The 22823-nt window shown below is 37.7% G+C and overlaps 1 protein-coding gene across 1 annotated transcript in view; it reads right to left on the reverse strand.

The window, feature by feature from the left end:
* Positions 1-22823, reverse strand: part of EXOC4 (exocyst complex component 4) — an 824798-nt gene that overhangs the window by 748269 nt on the left and 53706 nt on the right. The window contains exons 4-5 of the mRNA XM_007177140.2: positions 17560-17744; positions 8292-8401 (exon numbers count right to left, since the gene is read on the reverse strand). Of these exons, the coding sequence (XP_007177202.2) occupies positions 8292-8401; positions 17560-17744 (295 nt within the window). The remainder of the gene's footprint in view (positions 1-8291; positions 8402-17559; positions 17745-22823) is intronic.

Raw genomic sequence — 22823 nt, forward strand, 5'->3', positions numbered from 1 at the left:
AATACATAGTCATGCATCATTGCTTGTAATGGCAAAATATTAAAAACAACCTACATATCCATACATAAGAGAGTAACTGAACTATGGTAAATCAACACAATGGAATACTATGCAAGTGTAAAAAAAATCTTTATGAACTGATGTGGAGTGATTTCCAGGATATATTATAAAGTGAAGAAAAGCAAAGTTTAAGAGAGTATCCTATCCTTAATGGAAGAAAGAGAGGTAGAAGAAAAGATACATATATCTTCTTTTTTGTGCAAAAAAACACAAGAAGGATAAACCAGAAACTAATGAGACTGATTAACTATACAGAATGGGTAGAAACAGAACAGAAGGAATAGGAGACTTGGGAATAGGATAAAAGAGAAAGGCAGGTGACAAGTCGGCATATCTGTTTATATAATTCTGATACTTAGAACATAATAATGTTTCATATGCCACCCCCAAATAAATAAATGGAAATCAACCAGGATCTGGGGGGAACCAAATAAAATACAAATATCAATAGAAAGAAATGAATCTAAGTGTATTACAAATAAATAACCATACTGAATGAATTAGGGGAGAAAAGAACTAGCCTAAGTAACTTTGAATTTTGACTGTTTTGACCACGGACCAGAAGCCTTGCATATGCAAATAGAACTGTACACAAATACTGTACTCAAATTAATAAATCTGATTTTCACTGGGACATGAGTTGTTTTTCATGGGTTAGCAATCCTGAGATTGTATCATGTGTATGCTAGGATTGTGCAAATAAATAAAAAAGAAGTGTACACACACACAAACATGAATTTATTTATTTATTTATTTCCTAGTTCTGTCATCTAAGAGGGACTACAGTAATGACACATCAGTAGCAATGGCTACAACTAGAACACAGATCTTGGCTACTAGGTATCATTCACTTATAAAAGAAACCAGAGCTCATTAGAGAAATGGCTAATTCCAAGGCTAGGATAGGGAAAGTAAAAGTGAGCCTGAAATGTCTTGAGCTAACAGAATGTAAGGAAGCCTCCAACAAATGATGGTGACATATTGGAAGGACACAGGAAGCAAGCTGAATGAGCTACCAGTGGCCAAAACTGGGACAAATTAAGCAACAAAATAACGATGGCAACTGATTATAACTCACAGAACAAGATAAATATCCATGAATTCTTACTGATGTAATTAATGAATACATAAATGCAGAAGTGGTAGTTCTTCATCACAGGAATTTCCAAATCGTAAATGTTTAAAGAATGACAGAAGAAAACTACAACTTGGCCAAAGACCTAATTAATAATTGCTGCAGGCAAGAATCATAGCTTGGAACATGTACTGCATTTGAAAGAAGAAAGAATAGATGGTTGAGATTTTTTTAAATATCTCTATAGCACAGTAGGTACCAAAAAAGAAAAAAACAGCATCTACAGCTTCCTACGCAGTGTAAGAGTAAATAACTGGTCAAAAATGAGGAGTAAACATCATACTGAATGGTGACATTTTAGAGGCACTTCCATTAAAGGCAAGACCCACTATTGCCTCTGCTATTCAACTTTGTACTGCAGGTTTTCCTGCCACGGAAAAATTAACAGAGAGAAAAGTAAGGGGGGAAAAGTAACTTACATTTTTAAGAAATAAAGACAAAATTGTCCTCAACTAAGACATTATAACTGTTTACATACAAAATCCAGGAAGATATACAAATATATTTTTCAAATATACTCTTCTAATTTTTAAAAAATAATTCAGCAAAATTGCTAGAAAAAAAAAGATGAACAGGGAAAAAAATTCTGTGTCTATATATTTATATATGTGTATATGTTATACAGTATTTATTCATATTTATAAACTATGTTATTAAATACATTTTTATATATTAAAAATTAATATTTTTCACAAAATAAACTCTGGTCTTGCTTCATTTTTACATTTAGAAACATTTGAACTATTAGTTCTATTTTGTCTCCCTTGTATATATTCCTCAACTCTACTTTTGACCAATCACAGAAGTCAAAGATATTTAATAAGAGCAAATGCAAGAATACTTCAGAAACAGTTGATTTAAAATAGTAAGGGAGGGGACTTCCCTGGTGGCTCAGTGGTTAAGAATCTGCCTGCCGGGCTTCCCTGGTGGCATAGTGGTTGAGAATCTGCCTGCCAATGCAGGGGACACGGGTTCGAGCCCTGGTCTGGGAAGATCCCACATGCCGTGGAGCAACTGGGCCCGTGAGCCACAACTGCTGAGCCTGCGTGTCTGGAGCCTGTGCTCCGCAACAAGAGAGGCCGCGATAGTGAGAGGCCCGCGCACTGCGATGAAGAGTGGCCCCCGCTTGGCACAACTAGAGAAAGCCCTCACACAAAAACGAAGACACAATACAGCCATAAATAAATTAATTAATTTAAAAAAAAAAAGAATATGGATAGTCCATAAATATTAAAAAAAAAAAAATCTGCCTGCCAATGCAGGGGACACAGGTTTGAGCCTTGGTCCAGGAAGATCCCACACGCAGCAGAGCAACTAAGCCTATGCGCCAAAACTACTGAGCCTGAGCTCTAGAGCCCGCGAGCCACAACTACTGAGCCCACCTGCCGCACTACTGAAGCCCACGTGCCTAGAGCCCATGCTCCACTACAAGAGAAGCCACTGCAGTAAGAAGCCCGCGCACGGCAACGAAGAGTAGCCCCTGCTCGCCGCAACTAGAGAAAGCCCACACGCAGTAACAAAGACCCAATGCAGCCAAAAATAAATAAATTAATTAACTAAAAAAAAAAATACCAAGGGAGGTCCTGTCCTGAGGACAGAAGTAACTCAAAAGGTGTCAAGATTCTGGAGAATCAGATCTTCACTATTCTAGACATTTGAGTTCCAAAAAGAGAAACTTCATCTCCTTTTACGTTAGGATTCATAGCTCCCAATACACGTAAAGAGAATTTTTAAAATATCAGACCCAAAATTCTTAAGATAAATATCAAGTCTCAGAACAAGGTTTGATGAAATAAAACACACATCAAGAAAACAGCAGCAAAAGAAAAAAAAAATCATTTCATTTGTGATCTCTAAGTTTTATTGCTTAACCTATGCTGGTTCCAGAAAGAAAGGGAGTAAGAAGTCCAATTTCATTATAGTTATATTCACAGCAATCCCAGCAGGAGTGTGAATAAAATGAATAAAGAAGCCACAATGAAATGCCTGTGTACCTTGGGAGTAATTGCTCAGTCAAAACGTTCCAAAGGCAATTTGCCAAATAAAAAGACATACTGGGAATCCAAAAGCTTAAACCAACATTTTACTGTGATTATTGGCTTTTCTCCACACTTTGCCCATCCTTCTACCTAAGTTATAGTTGAATTACTGTTTCTAAATTAGACTTTAGTTTCCCTGTATATTACAAAATACTGTGACTGATGAGAATAATAGAAAAAAGGCTTGCAAAACACATCTTTTACATATTCAGAGTGAGGACAGCATGAGGCCAGCCTCCAACAATTACAATCTTGGTTGAACCTGGACCAATCACTCAACCTCCCTGGATTCAGTTTCCACATTTGTAAAATGAGTTTTAAAAATAACACTTGAGGGCTTCCCTGGTGGCGCAGTGGTTGAGAATCTGCCTGCCAATGCAGAGAACGCGGGTTCGAGCCCTGGTCTGGGAAGATCCCACATGCCGCGGAGCAACTCGGCCCGTGAGCCACAATTACTGAGCCTGCGCGTCTGGAGCCTGTGCGCGGCAACGAGAGGCCGCGATAGTGAGAGGCCCACGCACCGCGATGAAGAGTGGCCCCCGCTTGCCACAACTAGAGAAAGCCCTCGCACAGAAACGAAGACCCAACACAGCCATACATACATACATACATACATACATAAAAAGAATGTAAGCAGACAAGAATATCATTAAAAAAAAAAAAAAAAAATTAAAAATAACACTTGATTAACTGGAGTATAAACAGTTTTTCATATATTTACTAGCATAGTTGTCCTCTTATGCAAACTGCCTGTTCATATTTTTGCCTATTTTTCTACTTGCTTGTTTCATTGATTTATAGGGATTCTTTATATATTCTGAATACTTAACGTCTGTCAGATAAATGCCAATCTTTCCATGTATATAGACTCTTCTGTGAATTGCACGTTATTTGCCCAGTTCTTTATTATGCCATTGCTTTTCTTCATTATTATGTAAGAAAATTGAGTGGATGCTAATCATTTTCCTCTTAATGGGTTGCTTGCTTCTGCCAATCTGTGCCTTGATTTTGCATTTTGTAATTAAATGCTTTATTTTTTAATTAGATGATGCATAGACATATATAATTCCATACAACTTTTAGGATAACTTAAACACCTGATAATACACTTAAATATGTCATATAAATATAATAATCTTAATGATAATGACAACAGTACCTGTCCCAACTACCTTGTAGGACTGCTGCATCAGTTGAATAATGTAATGTATCTTGCAAGGTATAACATGTAAACTATGATAAGAACACCTCTCAGGGACTTCCCTGGTGGCCCAGTGATTAAGAATCCGCCTGCCAATGCAGGGGACATGGGTTCGAGCCCTGGTCCAGGAAGATCCCACATGCCGCGGAGCAACTAAGCCCATGTGCCACAACTACTGAAGCCCGTGCTCCGCAACAAGAGAAGCCACCGCAATGAGAAGCCCGTGCGCAACGAAGAGTAGCCCCCACTCGCCACAACTAGAGAAAGCCCGCGTGCAGCAATCAAGACCCAACGCAGCCAAAAATAAATTAAAAAAAAAAAAAAACACCTCTCATAGAAAAGTCACTCACAACTCTACCTCTAAATAAGACATCTGAAAAACGACTCATTCACAAGCCATCAAAATTCTCATTTAATTAATAATAATCTGAAAGTTTTCAGGAATCACCTCTAACTTTAATTTATGGCACCCCGATGGGAGATCCATTCTCCCCAGGGATTCCCTATTGCAACTTCCTCCATAAAAATGTCAGTTCTAATGGATTACACCCTCAATCCTACTATTTCACAAGATGAGAGAGGAGCTTTAAGAGCCTATGTTAAATTCCCTGCTGAAAATGACTATTACTTTCTAGGCTGACTTGCAGAGCACTTCACAAATAGACTCCCGGGACTTACTGTTCATTATTAAGAATAAGACAAAATTTCTGTCCTTTATTATAGTATATTTCTTCAACCCCACACTTTTATATTTACTTAGTAACAGTTTATGCAGTTCTCTACATAATTTACATCTTCCTCATTTATACAATCCCCTTTAATAATGTGACCCAGATTAATATAGTCCTAAAAACTAGAACTGCAAAGACTTCACACATAATTTCAAGAAAGTCAAATTTGTATACATTGGCTCCTAAAAATAACTTAAGTCAGAAGATAGGTAGTGCAGAGTGTGACAAGCAGAATAATGGTCCCTGAAAGATATCCATGTCCTAATACCCAGAGTCTCTGAATATGCTGCTTTACATGGCAAAGGAGACTTTGCACGTGTGATTAAGGTTAAGGACCTTGAGATGTGGAAAGGATCTTGGATTATCCAGGTGGGAATCAATTTAATCACATGGGCCCATAAGAGAGGAAGAAGGAAGCAGAAGAGTGGGTCAGAGAGATGTGAGGTGGGAAGGATGTGACCTGAGAAAGATGTGACCCACCATCCCTGGTTTTGAAGATGGAGGAAGGGAGTCAAGTCAAGGAAAGCAAGAGCCTCTAGGAGCAGGAAAAGGCAAGGAAATGGATTCTCCTGTAGAACCTCTGGTAGGAACATAGCCCTGCCCACAGCCTTCATTTTAGCCCAATGAGACCCATGTTGGACTTCTTACGGACTTCAACCGTAACATGATCAATGTATGTTGTAATTTGTTGCGGCAGCAATAGAAAACTAATACCTAGTTTTTGGTTGTTGTTGTTTTTTTTTTTAAGATTTTTTTTGATGTGGACCATTTTTAAAGTCTTCATTGAATTTGTTACAATATTGCTTCTGTTTTATGTTTTGGTTTTTTGGCCACGAGGCATGTGGGATCTTAGCTCCCCGACCAGGGAAGGTGGAGTATTAACCACTGGAACGCCAGGGAAGTCCCATAATACCTTATTTTCAGGAAAAAAAACTGAGCATACTCTGGAACCCAGCTCCTGATTTGAAATCACAGCACTACTATTTGTCAGCTGTGTCAACTTAAACCCATTATTAACCACCCTTAGTCTTGGTTTTCTTATCTGTAAAATGGGGCTAATAGTGCCTCTCATAATATCGCTGAAGGACTGAATGAGTTAATTCATGTAAAGCACTTATTTCTACTGTTTCACAGATAGACGGTACTAAACACATCTTAACTACTGCTACTATTGACTTTAATCAATAATAATTTAATTACCTTCTTTTTCAGTCACCTCCCAGAAAAATCAAGAGATCGACAGTCTTCCAAACAGTCAAGGAAATGAGCTTTTCTAAAAAGAAAGGTTTGTGCACATATCTACAAGCCATCTCCATAATGGTCCCAAGCTCCACTCATCTAACACCCAGTTCTTCCAGAGTCATTCCCAAGAACAAAGGGACAGACTGCTGAAGTCAAAGTGTCACTATGAACTCCACTCAGTGATAAAGGCTATCTACAGGGCCTGACAGGAAAAGTGTGTAAAGAGGAAGAGCTGTCTTATTAAAAATAATAGATGTTGCAAAATTAGTTTCTACTAAAGTTTGCCAACACTGGCATTTTCTTCCGCTTATTTGGTATTTATATTTTTCATTTTCAAAATGCCTGACCCATCATCTCTTCATGAACAATTAAAATTTTTATTTCACTTGGCCATTGACTCAGCAACATTTATGTAAATTGATATAACCAGGCTAAGCAATAATTCACATTATAAAAACACAAAGATCTAACAATTGGTAATTTCCACAAAAGGTAGAGGTAAAATACAAACCAAAAGTATAAATGCATTTTCTATTTCATAATTCCACACTCTATAACAGGTCAAAGCAGTGTCAAAATTCAAAGAACAGCAATATTACACCAGAAAGGGGGAGAAAACAAAACCTGTTAATTCCAGGAAGAAGCTTGAGTACAAACCTTTGTAAAGTGTCATAATAAAAATAAGTGTTTGAGTTTTAGAAAAAAAAAAAAAATAGTAACTAATAGAAAAATTTATTATAAAGCAATTCCTATACTTTTCCTACAGTAAAAGCAATAATCTTCAAGATTCCAAGCCTAAATAACCCTAAATTTTAATTAAATTATATTTTATAAAGTAATTAAATATGCCCCAGCAACAATATATTGTTAGGCTCTCAAAAGAAACACTTTCAGTTAGTTGCACAAAACACATTGACTGAATCCAAATGATTTTTCTACCTCTTCACCATTTCAAGCTCTATATGACTATAGAACTAGTAAGAACTAAGTTTTATCTGAAAAGCCAATGATAATCAATATTACTATTTTCTTTAAAAGGCACTGAGAACTTTAGCCGTCACACAAAGGCAACTGTGGGACAGCCCACAAAAAACATCCAGTCACCTTCTCCCTAGCCCAAAGCTGCAACAGCAGGGCAGGTGTTTGCAGATGCCCAGAAGGTCTGAATCCAGCTGAGCTGAACCTTCTGACGGGGCAGGTCTGAGCCACTCCAGAAGAATTCCCTTAAATCTTTGCATCCATATTCAAAGTACACCTTCCCTCTCCCAACTTTAAATATAGGCAAAAATGGCTCTCATTTGTCTTATTCAACACAATATTAGGTTGCGCAGGAAGAAACAAGAATAGTTTGTGGATATGTCCTCAAAGCGCATTGTGTGTCCGCATATGCACACACACACATGCAGGCGCATGTAGACGTGGAGAGGCCACTGGAAGATATAAGGAATCAAGATAGAGGGCAGGGGTCACACACTCAAAAGCTCTCACAGACCAGACAAGGAATGTACTATGTGCAGCAGCTGGGTAAAAGCTAACAGGATCAACAGAAGTTATAGCAAAACATCAAAACAAAAAGCATATGCTCCACCAAAAAGCATGCAAATTCAACTTCAGAAAAACAAGCAGTGCTGGTCACACAAAACACAGCTGGAGTCAGCAGACAGGCCAGCTTCAGCTGCCAGTTTTTAAAACTGATAATGCAATAGGCCCAACCAATCATCTTCTATCTTCTTCCCTCTGAGGGCATCAAAGGGCTGATCACAGGCTCCAAGGCAGTAACCTCAGGCCCTCCCCACCCTGGCCCCACAGGCTTCCCCAGGCCTGGGCCCAGGAACCGCAGCCCACCAAAAAGAAGTTGAGTGGCTGAAGAATTAAATACTTACCACTTGAGCTTCCAGGAGTAGAATACTGAGAGGTATCGAGGAATTTTCGAGGAGTAGGAACGTTTGTAACATCAAGCAGAGGAACAGGAGAAGTATCTTTCACGAGGGAGCTGAAGGGGGAAAGTAGCAGTAGTTACTTAGCACTTTCTCCAAAATCAACTTAAGTCCCACGACATGCCCATCCTTAATTGCTTTCCTTCTGTCATGAACCCTCTTTATACTCTGACTTCAAATATCTCAAGTCTATTTCAAGTAAAGTGGTGGTCACAGACAGGGGAATAAAAATGTATTTGAAGGATTCCAAATATCAATATTTACATTTTCATCTTTTTATTGCAATACTAGGTTAAAAAAAATAGTTTAAGTATATTCTGATCATCTGGATGACCACCTTATAACCAAATTCTGCCACATAACTTCAGTACCCCCTTTGTTTCTATATTAAAATTAATTTATCAGCAAAGAAAGATCAAATAACACCTTATCATGATAACTGAATGAAAGTTTAAGTAGTTAAGCCTAGATTAACTTGTGTTTTTCAAGCTGGACCTTTTTTTTTTTTTTTTTTTGACATATACTGGGAGTTCACTGCACTTAGTTTCCTTTCAAAAAAAAAAACATTCATAAATTTCATCAAGTTGAGAATCGGGTTTACAAAAGATGATTTAAGGAATCGCAAACAGGCTAATTCAATATTTCATTACCTATTTCACCTTTTCCAAAAAGGCCTAGCAACTCATCTTAATAATTAACTTTGGAGTCTCCAAAATAAACACATTAATTTTAAATGACACAAAGACTGTAAAGAACAAATTTTCAAGATAATTCCCGTTTACAGGCATCTGTTAAGTCCAAGGATGTAGGCAGTGCCAAGGCAAATAACACCTGTGCCCTACCCTGAAGAAACTGAATCATCCAATCACACTGCATCTCCAACAGAAAAGCTTCTCTAACTCATGTTCCAAGGATAGACAGGTCAAAGCCATAGTTCTCACCTCCTTCCAGTCCCAATAACATCACCAGTAAGAGTGGCTACCACGGAAGCATTCTCAAAGTGGGCTGTAAAGGGAGGGCAGACAGAGGGGAGCAGGAACAAGACTACACCTTCAAGAAACCTTCCCCCAGATGGGAGAAAAAAAATGTGTGGAAATTTGAACACTGACCCCCACAGTGATATATCCCCATCTCCCTCCCACCACTCCTTTGAAACCCACGTGCAAGGTACATGTATATTTCTAAGCTAATAAAAATAATAATAATAAACACGTTTCAGAAAACTTTGAAAAACAAACTTTAGGTGAAAAGGCAAAATTATCTTTCAAGGTATTATTTTTATCTAGTGTTAACAATGTTTACAGCCACTGTCCTAGGCCCGGAGGTTAACTATGGCAGTCATTAGCTTCTCCCTTTTCACTTATTACAGGGAAGGGGGAATCATTACTCAAACAAGTCTCAGCATCTGTTATGTGCTTGGCACTTCGCTCAGCGCTGAGGATCCAAGTATGAGTAAGATCTGAGCTATACACAACTTCACGCATTTCCAAGTGTTGGAATCATTTGCAGACTAACGCGAAACCTCAAGTGAGGAATGAGACATAAAAGTAACAGAAATAGCATTTACCAGGATTTGAACTGACATAGTTCCAGTGACTCTCCTCCTCCAGTATAAAGCTGTAAGTTCCTATTTGCCTACACTATCTTAAGAAAACCCAGAAGAGCCTTCAAATCCACTGATCGGCTATAATAGTCTAATCATAAAATCAATTTGATCAGATTTGTCCATTCATCTTTTCTATACTGACTACTGTTGTATTCTCATTTTTCTCCTCAGCTACCTCTCCTTCTACCTGCATTTTACTCACAGTTGGAAAACTAGCTCTACACACCTCCCCAGCCTCTGGATACACATGCCCAAAGAGACAGAGGATAACCACCGATGTTTATAGTGCTGTTACTGAGTAATTAGGAAGAAGTTAATTTCAATTTCACATGATAGAAAAAATATTTGATAAATTTAATAAATATATCCATAACAGAAGTGGAGGAATTATTTTTAAAGCATTAATAAATGAAGGTATCCATTAGCAGGAAATTCAGGTACATAGCTGGAAAACTGCCCGCCAAGGCTGTAAATGAGGCAGCAGTTAGTACAGATTTGTGTGCACAGTGCTATGTATATCTGTAAGTATAATACACACTTCTATAAATACAGATGTGCACATGATTCACTTTAGATTAAAACCTACAATCATTTTCTCAGTTTTAACCTAAACATGTATTTCAGTTAAATATAGGGTGATAAATGGCTTGCCATTTTAACTTTGAAAAAACATAACCTGCTGACTTTATTATCAGAGCCAGAAGGGCCCTCAAACTCCATCAATAAACTCTTAGAAAGTCAATTTACTATAAAACTATTTGCATAGACTCTTTTCTCTTTCTAAAATTTTCCCTTGGGCTTCAATTTTCTCCTTTGTGAACACTAACCCAAAGGCAAGTAACTCTGGAAAAGACTTCTGGTTTTTCTCTTGTTCTTTTATGGAAGGACTTAGTCTTAAGAGTTCAAGGGACAGGGGGCACACCCACTCATGCAGTTACCTCAGATGTGAAACTCAACAGAAAGGTACCTGCTACTATAGAATATCACATACCTTAGTTTCCATTTCAGAAGAGAGAAAAGTTGAAATAAAGAAATACATACATCAGAAATAAAGTTGAGAAGTATTAATTAATACCTTCAAAGGGTTTTGAATCTCTCAGAGGAAGTATTTTTGAGAACAAAAAAATAAAATCAAAACTAGATTGTTCTTAAAAGGAAAGAAATAACAAATGTTGGAGAAAATGTGGAAAAAAGGGAACCCTCATACACTGTTAGTGGGAATGTAAATTGGTGCAGCCACTACAGAAAGAAGTATGGAGATTCCTGGAAAAATTAAAACTAGAATTACCATATGACCCAGCTACTCCACTTCTGAGTATTTATCCAAAGAATACAAAAACACTAATTCGAAAAGATATATGCATCCTATGTTCATAGCAGCACTATTTACAGTGGTCAAGATACGGAAACAACCTCAGTGCCCGTCAACAGATAAATAGATAAAGAAGATGTGATACATACACACACGCCCCCCCCCACACACACACAATGGAATACTACTCAGCCATAAAAAATATGAAATCTTCCTCATTTGCAACAGCATGGATGGACATTGAGGGCATTAGGATAAGTGAAATAAATAAAACAAAAAAAGACAACTCTAGGATTTCACTCATGTATGGAATATAAAAACCAAATACAAACAAAATAAATGAGCAAACCAGAACAAAACAAATAACAGTGATACAGAGAACAGAGTTGTGGTTACCAGGGGGAAGAGGAATGGGAGGAGGGCAGAAGACATAGAGTGGGTCAACTGAAGGGTGATGGATAATAACTGTTTGGTGGTGAGCACGCTGTAGGCTGTAGCGTATAGAGAAGTCAAAAGATAATGTTGCACACGTGAAACTTATATTCAATACAATGTATAAACCAATGTTACCACAATAAAAAAATTAGATTGTTCTTTTAGTTTCTAATTAGTATGAATCCTCTGAACAGCTTTATTTCAAAGAAATACTGATAGAAATTATTTTTCTTCTTCAAGACCTATGATTACAAATTTTTATTTTAAATCCATTCAGAATCATTCATAGCCGACTTGAAAAAGACAGGTGATGCACATAAAATCCTTCCCAGTATAAGATAGCCCCCCCAAAATCAGTAATTGTATCTTGTAATTGAGTGGTTTGCTATTTAATAACCACACGGTGGCAGGCAGGAAAACTATAAAGCAAATTTAACCATACCAAAAACAACAACCCCCTACCACCGTAACTCCTAGGACTTTCTGGCCATTCAACACTCATCCAACTAGTAAGGATCTACTTCAAAATGTGTCTGATTTCAGTATTTCAAGCCATGAAGTCTTTTTTTTTTTTTAAGAAGGGTTAGAAGCACTGACAGCTTATTAAATATTTGCATTTTAATTAGAACTTATTTCTGTTCCTTCACTTAATAATAAATATGTCCAACTATGTCCAAAATTCACAGCAGCAGGTCATTTGGTTGACTTTATTGTCAAACTGAAACTTAACAGAGGTGAGTTGAACTTTAAGTTGTAAATCTAATAACTAATATATTCACCCTATAATCCCAACAGCTGGCACAGGACCTGTCAAAGAGCAAGTGCTCATAAGAGTTTGTCAAATCAAACTCAGCTGAGAAGTACCGGTCAAAGATAATATGCCCTTCGTAAGAAAATGTAACAGAATAATGAATCAGGAATGTCTGGCACAGTAATTCTCTGTAGTTCTAAGATCTGCCTGAACGTACAGAAAGAATAATGATTCAGAGGGTAGAAAAGTCAAAAACAGTCATGGTCTCAAATGATAAACCAAGAGTGAAGACATGCAATACAAAATAAAGTGAAGCTAAAACCTAAGCAAAGCAGGAGGGCGGGGGGAAGCACTGAAAGATAACAAAAAGAAAACAGACATACATAAAAAGAAAAAATTAGTTAGGGAGCAAGAAATACAATGGGATGAAGGACACCCTTTAAACACCTAGATATAAATATGGTCACCAAAATCCATGGGTCTGAAATTTTCTCCTCCACAAGCTAGAGTGTCCAAGGAAGCAAGATCAAATCAAGTATTAAACGAGGATGCATGCAACAAGTAAAAGGATTAACCGTTTTTAAAATAATTTATCAATTTTATCTGCTTATAAAGGTATTAAATGTTTTTTTGAAAATATAAAGAAAATGAAAATAATCTACTAATATAATTATAGTATAATGTCTTTCAAAACATTTAACAGAAAGGAGGTTGTCCATCCCTACACACACACACACACACACACACACACACACACACACACAGACCTACTCATGCATACACACAAAAATGTACACATGCTTTTTCAACATTCTTTGGATCACCCTGTATAGAATATTAAACCCTATGTTTTCCTTTTAACAGTAAACATTTTGCCATTTCATTAAAAGTAATCTTCAAAAGTATTATCAATAGTATTATTATTATTATTAAAGTAATAATACATGCTCCTGGTGAATACATTCCCAGTGCAGAGGGTATGAAATAAGTCCTTCTTTTCTATTCCCTGCCACCCCATTTCCATTTCCCATAGGTAATTCCTTTTATCACTGTTTTTCAGCATTATCCTTCCAAGAAATCATCTACACACACACAAATTTTTACATCTATATATAAAGGATATATATTTAAGTATATATTCTTTCAATCCTTACACAAATAGGTTCATAATGTACATGCTGTTTTTCACCTGGCTTTTCTGAACCCAAGAATACACCTTGGAAATCTTTTCCTACCAGCACTAAGAGATCTTTCTCATTCGTTTTAATGTCTAGTATTACACAGCATGGATACACCATAATTCATTTAACCATAGTCCTCTTGAATATTGAGCTTGTGTATTTTTGTTGTTCTGCCCATAATGTTCCAGTCAACACCCTGTTACATGTATTTTTATGAAATGGTACTATTTTTGTAGGATGTGGACCTAGAAAGCCTCCCACATACATATTCTCCCATTTTTTCCTAATGCTAATAAAGTTGCATCATGTGATTTTTTTAAACCAAATTTACATATTTAATGCTGTGCAGTCAGTCCTGGCAGCAGTTTCAAGCCACCTACAACTTTATTGTTCTCAAGTTGCTGATTTTGGTTTACATCTTATAGTTCATTTTTGAGTATTTTTCTCAGAAAAAGGACACTAGCTTTTCATTTTGTGTTAACTTATATCTGTTTTGTCTCTCTGCTGCCTATGTCCACTTGGCTGGGTATAGAAATCTTTGGTCCCAATTCTTTCCCATTCAACGCTTTGTAGACTTTGCTCTGTTGTCTTCTTGCACTTCGTGTTTAGCAAATCCCAGTGAGCCTGATTTTTACTCCTTTCTGTTTATCAGGACTAACTTTAACTGTATAAAACAGAAGACCCAAATAGCTGTAGCCTGAGTAAAACAAAAGGATTTCCTTCTTCCCATATAAAAGACACAAACCCATTCAGAGCCATAATGGAGGCCCCATGTCTTTAAAAAGTTTACGATTTGGCTTTCATCCTCAAGGTCACTAGTGTCCAAGACGATGGCATCAATCCATGCCCTCGACAGAAAGTAAAGGAAGGCAAGTGAAGAGTAAAAGAGTGACCATACCAGTTTAGCTGGCACCTTTAAAGAATTTTCCTGTGAGTCCTGATTCAACAGCTTGCAAGCAGAAGTCTCACGAATCACCTTTAGCTACACAGGAGGATGGAAAATGTAGCCTTTTAGCTGGACATATGGCCACCATGAACAAAACAAGAGTTGTCACTAAAAATGAAGGAGAGAGACTCCCCTGGTGGTCCAGTGGTAAAGAATCTGCCTTCCAATGCAGGGGACGCAGGTTCCATCCCTGGTCGGGGAACTAAAATCCCTCATGCCGCAGGGCAACTAAGCCCGCACGCCACAACTACTGAGCTTGTGCACCTCAACGAGAGAGCCTGTGTGCCGCAAACTAGAGACAGAAAACCCACGTGCCACAACTAGAGAGAAGCCTGCGTGCCGCAACGAAGAACCCACACCACAAGGAAAGATCCCACTTGCGTCAACAAAGATCACGCTTGCCACAACTAAGACCCGACACAGCAAAAAAAAAAAAAAAAAAAAAAAAGAGAAAGAAAGAAAGAAAGGAATTAAATAAATCTTAAAAAAAAAAAAAAAGGGGGAGAATGGATATCAGGTGGGCAAATAACTATATCTGTCAGGGCAGGTAACATAATTTTTCTCCTTGGTGCTTACAGTATTTGTTTTTGAAATTCATAAAAAACTTCATGATCATATCTAAGAGTAAGTTTTTCACTAATTTTACCTTGAACCCTTTTGATTTGCAGACCAAGGTCTTTTTTTTCTGTTTAAGTTTCTTTCTTTACACTATAATTATTGCTACTATTTCTCTCTGTGTTAGTTTGCTAGGGCTGCCATGACAAAGTACCACAGACTGGGTAGCTTAAACAACAGGAATTTGTTTTCTCACAGTTCTGGAGGCTCAAGATGTTGGCAGAGTTGGTTTCTCCTGAGGCCTCTCTCCTACGTTTGTAGACAGCCGTCTTATCACTGTGTCTTCACATGGTCTTCCCTCTTTGGAAGCGTGTGTCCAAATTTCCTCTTCTTATATGGACACCAGTCATATTGAATTAGGGCGCATGCTAATGACCTCATTTTAACTTATTTACCTATTGAAAGACCCTATCTCCAAATTTAGTCACAGTTAGGTACTGGGAGTCAGGACCTCAATGCATGAATTTTAAGGGGACACAATTAAACCTATAACACTATCATCCAGTGTCATTCTGCAGAATGCCTAAAATAATTTGATCACTATTCTCCACCTTTCACATTATCTTTCTTTTATCATCTTGCGTTTTTCTTCTTCACGATGAGAAAAGTTTTCCCTTGTATCACTGATTTAATTCTTCTAATGTTTTAAAAAAGACTTAATTTCCCTATTATCATTTTGGATTTTCCTTACATTTTGTTCCTGTTGTAGTTAGTTCTTTTTGCATTTCTCCCAATCCCATTCATATAGCTCCCCATTATCATTTCATAGAAGCTATATGCTTGCTGCATACAACCACAGAATCTCAGTCATGTTCAACAATAAGCACATATTTTTGTGACTGGCTGATTCAGGCCAGGCAGCTCAGTTGAACATGGCTCGATTCCACATGTCTCTCCTCCTCCTCCTGGGACCAGCGCCATCATGGCAATGGCAGAGGCATGACAGGGCATGCTCCCTGGCACAAGCGAATTTCAAGCCCCTAATGTTACATGCTAACAATCAGCAAAAGCAAGAGCCCAAAAATCAAAGAGAAGGAAATACACTCCTCCCACTCAACTGGAGGGGAAAGGGTGATAATTTTGAGCAAAAATCTGACCTACTACATCATCTTGCATCTTTTGAGAAACTTGAGCTTAAGTCTCCTAAACTTTTCCTATTTTGCTTTATAAATCTTTTCCTTCAAATAAATGCTCTTCTTTGAGACCTCAACTTAATGCTTTTTCCCTAATGCTTATTCTATAGCATAAGGGAAAATAAGTATTTTTCCCTTGGGCTTATAAGGGAGTGGGGTTATTTTGTTTGTTTTTAATCCTTGCATGGGTAGAAATCTATTTAGATCTGCTATTTACCACCAGACACCCTGGAAAGTATTTCCTTAGCACAGCTCCCATCCACCACTTTACTCTCCAACAAGATTGTATTCAGACGCAGTGCTGAAGTTAAGTCTAAGGTACATAACCCTTAGCTCAATTTGTGTGCCTAAGTTTTTCTAGTGCCCATCTGCAGAAAAGAGATGGAAACTTCTCTTTCTCTGTAAGGGTCTCTGACTAAACTGAAGCATCACACACAAAGTTGGAAATTCTGGTTTGAAAAGAATAGGACTTTACAGACTTCATTCCCAGCATGCACTGCTTCCAGTGTTCCTCTCATCTATAGCCTGATGAAAAAGTATCAACAGTACACAGTGCTCAACTGCCCTCTGAAGAATCTTATGGCTATTTTAAAGGAATGTTGGAAGGACATATGATGTGCACAGCTATCTGATACATGCTAATAACGCCAACGTTCTACTGTCTTACCATCTGGTCTTATTCCCTACCAGGTCTCTCCTAACCTAATAAATGTCCTGATTCCACCCAGGCCCTTCAACATAGGACTGTGCTACAATGAGCCCAGGCATAAAAAAAAAAAATGCTCTCTCTAAACCTTGCCTAAACAACTCCAGAAAGAGGACTGTCCAAAGCTGAATACAGCCCTAAGTAACAAAGAGTCTTCTAACTTCATATTCATACACCTATATTTCTTAATTAGGCGGACTTCACTATCCAATTTAGGGATTTCTTTTCTCTTCCTTATGAAATATACCAGAGGTCTCTCTGATCCAGTTACAGACCCACAGTAAATGTTTCTTATGTATCTTTACATAAAAGGACCACAAGAAATGTGCAGTGAGGGAATGAACAAACTTTGAATGTCAGCCTTCAGAACGTGGAGTACTTGGTATAATAAAACTATCTTACATTTTCAGAGACAGTATGTTAAAAAGAGAAGTAAAATAAACTATAACAATATTCTGGGAAACAAATAATATTCCTTAAAATTCTACATGGCCACAAGACACTGTGGCAAAGAGCGTCTTTAACCAACCTCATCCTGCCTTTTTCCTTGTTCTGCTGCACAACTCGGCTAGTGGATTTGATGTACAGGTGCCGATGCAGCTCGTCTATGAGAACTAAGTGGAGGTTCATCTTCTTGCTGTGAAGCTCCAGCCTAAGGTCACTCAGTCCTTCCACCTGCAGCAGGGGACCCTCTAAAGACTCGACTGCAGACACCTGAAAAGGGCAAAAAAAAAAAAAAAAAAGATTAAGACAATGAAATAATCTAGTAATATTATAAATATGAAAGACTATCTTTCAAAAGACACTGTCGGGACTTCCCCAGTGGTCCAGTGGTTAAGAATCCGCCTGCCAATGCAGGGGACACGGGTTTGATCCCTGGTCCGGGAAGATCCCACATGCCGTGGAGCAACTAAGCCCATGCGCCACAACTACCGAGCCTGGGCTCTAGAGCCCGCAAGCCACAACTACTGAGCCCACGCACCACAGCTACTGAAGCCCACGTGCCCTAGAGCCCGTGCTCTGCAACAAGAGAAGCCACCGCAGTGAGAAGCCCGCGCACCACAACGAAGAGTAGCTCCCGCTCGCCACAACTAGAGAAAGCCCACACACAGCAGCGAAAACCCAACACAGCCAAAAATAAATAAATAAATAAATTTTTAAGAAATAAAAATAAAAGATACTGTCAAAAGAGTTTATGAGAACTTTATCAGCATACTTCAGACTTTCAGTATAATGTGGACAGGCCTAGTTCTGCTCTTGAAGGGTTTAACATTGGAGACAGATAATGCTGAAGAAAACAATCACGGTAAACATGAAGGCATCTAAAGCACCTCAGCAAAGCTGTACATACTATTTATTCCCGCACACATTGCCTATCCATGGACACAAGTAAAATGACCTCCTACTGAAATAATTATAATGTTTATATCCTCACAAGAAGTCCACATACTAATGATTTAGATCAACTTTTAGTCAAACTTAGCCTCTTATGACTAAGACTCAATAAAAGCACACTATATCAGTTTTTTAATAATTCTCAAGGCTTGGTTAGCCTAAGTCTACAAGTGTATTTACAGTCATCTCTAGCTCTTTCTCATATTCACATACACACAGAGGAAAATGCATTTTTACATGAATGTTACAAGCAGACAACAGCAGTCATCACCTCTCCTTGGACTGACTCAGTTTGATAGAAGCAACGGGATTTGAAAGGTGAACAGAGGATAAACTATGAAGAGGGAGATTCTCTTGGCATAAAGTGCAATTTGGGAGATTTTAAGACAAGAAGGATTGAATGAATAAAAATGGTGTAGAAATACCTACAACAAATGGACAAGACGAGGGACTCAGGGAATTTGGAATAATTCACTTTGAAACCAAAGTGAGAAATGCAAAGGGAAAAAAAGACAGTATGTATTATATAATCCCATTTATCCATGTACATAAAATTTTATTTATGTCTTTCTATGTGTAAAGACCTTACATATTTTTCTTAAAGAAAAAACAAAGTGAAGAGGTACTATTCCTTGGGAGATAAAAAAGAAGAGAGAAACACAAAGACTAATAATAATAATGATAGTACCAGTAGTAGTAGTAATAATAACAATAGTAATGGAGAAGAGTTGACTACAAGCTGAACTCAGGGAAAAGAGCCCTACCAAGCTCCCTGAAGGAATTAATGCGCAATGACTATTCCCTGCTTTGGTTATACGTCTAAATATTCCTCATTTGTACAGATAAAGGCAATAACTAATAACACTACTTAAAAAAATCAAGCATTTATACAAAAACAATCAATACGTAATAGAAGTCATGAAAGATCAGTGATCAAAAATGTTGATCGCAGATCTATCCCAGTATACGCAGTCACCTAGGAGAGTGTGGACAGTGCACACAGAAAGCTTTGCAGCTGCCAAATACAAACTGGCCTGAGATGAGGAGGAAAATGCAACGGCTTAGCCACAAACACATCACTTGTCCTGTGATGTGCTATAATGAAATGTCAGCAACAAATAAGTTTCCTTAAGTTAACCAAGACAGAATCGAGGAATCAAAGAGTGACAAGCCCTGGGCCAGCTCTGCCCTCTGAAGCCTGCCAGTTCATTTTCACGCTGACTTGCAACTGCCCCTGCTATGAGAGCCCCCCTGCCTGGTGCAAGCTGCGGGCAATTCCAAATGGAAAGGCTGCCTCACGAAATGACCAAAGTGTCCCCAAGGAGGAAAGACAACAAGTTCATTTACACGTGTGCTCTAAAATGGATTTTAACTCAGGTCTCTAGCAGAGAAGAGAGGATGCATTAACCTTTAGTGACATCAAGATTCAGAAAATGAAAAATAATTTGGTAAACCACTGGCCCATCATGTAGCCTTATCCCTCAAGGTAATTAAATCCAGCTGAGATATTTAAGCTTAAAAACCACCCACTGCACGTCCACACTCAATTTGTTTGTAGGAATTTGCATGAAGATTTTTAACCCAAACATTTCATGTTCCAAGTACAAAACTATACGACGACGTCAACTTTCAAAGCCGCTTAATTTTTCTTAAATGTAGGTAAAGCACTTAGCAACACAGTGCCTGGCACATACTGAGGGCGCCTCACATTATTTTTAACAGAACCTATTTACCATGTGGATAAAGAAACCTCAGAGGGTGTTTCCAACATGTTTTAAGGCAGCATTTTCAGTAAAGTGCTGTTTCCATCATGGAACTATTATTAACCATGTAGATAACAAACTTTCTGAATATGTTTTCTTGACCCAAAATACAAGTACAGTTACCATATATACAATCAAGAGTAGTCTCAGAACTTCAAAGATTTAAAAACCTTACCACAAATAGGAAAATAGCCTCTATTTCTGTATGAAGATACAGTGCTTTATTTTCTGGCCTTCACAAATTAAAAGTCTATTTATAAAGCTGTAATTATGAAAGCTAAGCAAGGCCACTGTCTTCCCTGACTCTAACCTTGCTTAGGGGTACTCGAAAAAATTTGCAGAAAATAGTTGTCAATGCATATATTTCATCTCTAGAACATCAGTTTAGAAAGCTGATATTTATCTTCCGTGGTTCTAAGTAGCTTGTACCATAAAGCTTACACATAAGGAAAACTCGGTGGGGCAGCAGTCAATTCAACCATCACTGATGATTAATTCTGTTGTACTGGGGGGTCTGGTTTCTAGGCATTTCCTAACATTTAGCCTTTACTAGAGGACAAATACTTAAATATCCATCTACAGTTAGAAATGTGCATAATTACTGATAAAAATACCACCAAAGCATTTTTTTCTTTAATGTATGGGAAGTGGTCATTTTGTAAATTATTTCACTTGTTTTCTAAATTTAATGACTGCAAGCACTTTTTAAATAACACACTGATGAAACATCAACAGGAATTCAAGAGATGCAGCTGGATTAAAGTGGACAGCAACAGATTCATTCTTTGAGAAATAATCAAAATCGGTTTCAGAAGTGTGATATACAACAATGAATACTGTCACAAATAAATATTAAAATTACAGGACAAGACACGGCAGATGAAAGATCAGACAACATACAGTGGAACTGTTCACTGGAAAATGCTGTCTATACATCTACTCACAGATCGAAATACAATGAATTCATGTGTCAAATGATCTGTACTGTGACCTCTAGAATTCTCAGGTATGCCACACCATTTCTCTTTTTTTTTGAATTTTTGAATTTTATTTTTTTATACAGCAGATTCTAACTAGTTATCTATTTTATACATATTAGTGTATACATGTCAATCCCTAACTCCCAATTCATCCCACCACCACCACCAACCCCCGCCACTTCCCCCAATTGGTGTCCATACGTTTGTTCTCTACATCTGTGTCTCTATTTCTGCCCTGCAAACCGGTTCATCTGTACCATTTTTCTAGGTTCCACATGTATACGTTAATATATGATATTTGTTTTTCTCTTTCTGACTTACTTCACCCTGTATGACAGTCTCTAAATCCAACCACGTCTCTACAAATAACCCAATTTTGCTCCTTTTTATGGCTGAGTAATATTCCATTGTGTTAGTTCTGCATTGAACATTGGGGTGCATGTGTCTTTTTGAAATATGGTTTTCTCTGGGTATATGCCCAGGAGTGGGATTGCTAGGTTATATGGTAATTCTATTTTTAGTTTTTTAAGGAACCTCCATACTCTTTTCTCCATAGGGGCTGTATCAATTTACATTCCCACCTACAGTGCAATAGGGTTCCCTTTTCTCCATACCCTCTCCAGCATTTGTTGTTTGTACATTTTCTGATGATGCCCATTCTAACAGGTGTGAGGTGACACCTCATTGTTGTTTTGATTTGCATTTCTCTAATAATTACTCATGTTGAGCAGCTTTTCATGTGCTTCTTGGCCAACTGTCTGTCTTCCTTGGAGAAACGTCTATTTAGGTCTTCTGCCCATTTTTTGATTGGGTTGTTTTTTTTAATATCGAGCTGCATGAGCTGTTTATATATTTTGGAGATTAATCCTTTGTCCGTTGATTCGTTTGCAAATATTTTCTCCCATTCTGAGGGTTGGCTTTTCGTCTTGTTTGTAGTTTCCTTTGTTTTGCAAAAGGTTTTAAGCTTCATTAGGTCCCATATGTTTATTTTTGGTTTTATTTCCATTACTCTAGGAGGTGGACCAAACAAATTCTTGCTGTGACTTATGCCAAAAGAGTGTTCTTCCTGTTTTCCTCTAAGAGTTTTATAGTGTCCGGTCTGACATTTAGGTCTCTGATCCATTTTTAGTTTATTTTTATGTATAGTGTTAGGAAGTGTTCTAATTTCATTCTTTTACATGTAGCTGTCAAGTTTTCCCACCACCACTTATTGAAGAGACTGTGCTTTCTCCATTGTATATCCTTGCCTCCTTTGTCATAGACTAGCTGACCATAAGTGCATGGGTTTATCTCTGAGCTTTCTATCCTGTTCCATTGATCTATATTTCTGTTTTTGTGCCAGTACCATATTGTCTGGATTACTGTAGCTTTGTAGTATAGTCTCAAGTCAGGGAGACTGATTTCTCCAGCCCCGTTTTTTTCCCCCTGAAGACTTCTTTGGCTATTCGGGGTCTTTTGTGTCTCCACAGAAATTTTAAGATTTTTTGTTCTAGTTCTGTGGAAAATGCCACTGGTTGAGTAGTACAGTGATTTCACAATATTGATTCTTCCAATCCAAGAACATGGTATATCTCTCCATCTGTTTGTGTCATCTTTGATTTCTTTCATCAGTGTCTTACAGTTTTCTGAGTACAGGTCTTTTACCTCCTTATGTA

This window comes from Balaenoptera acutorostrata, chromosome 7 (genome assembly GCF_949987535.1).
Source record: "Balaenoptera acutorostrata chromosome 7, mBalAcu1.1, whole genome shotgun sequence".
Classification (NCBI taxonomy): Eukaryota; Metazoa; Chordata; class Mammalia; order Artiodactyla; family Balaenopteridae; genus Balaenoptera; species Balaenoptera acutorostrata.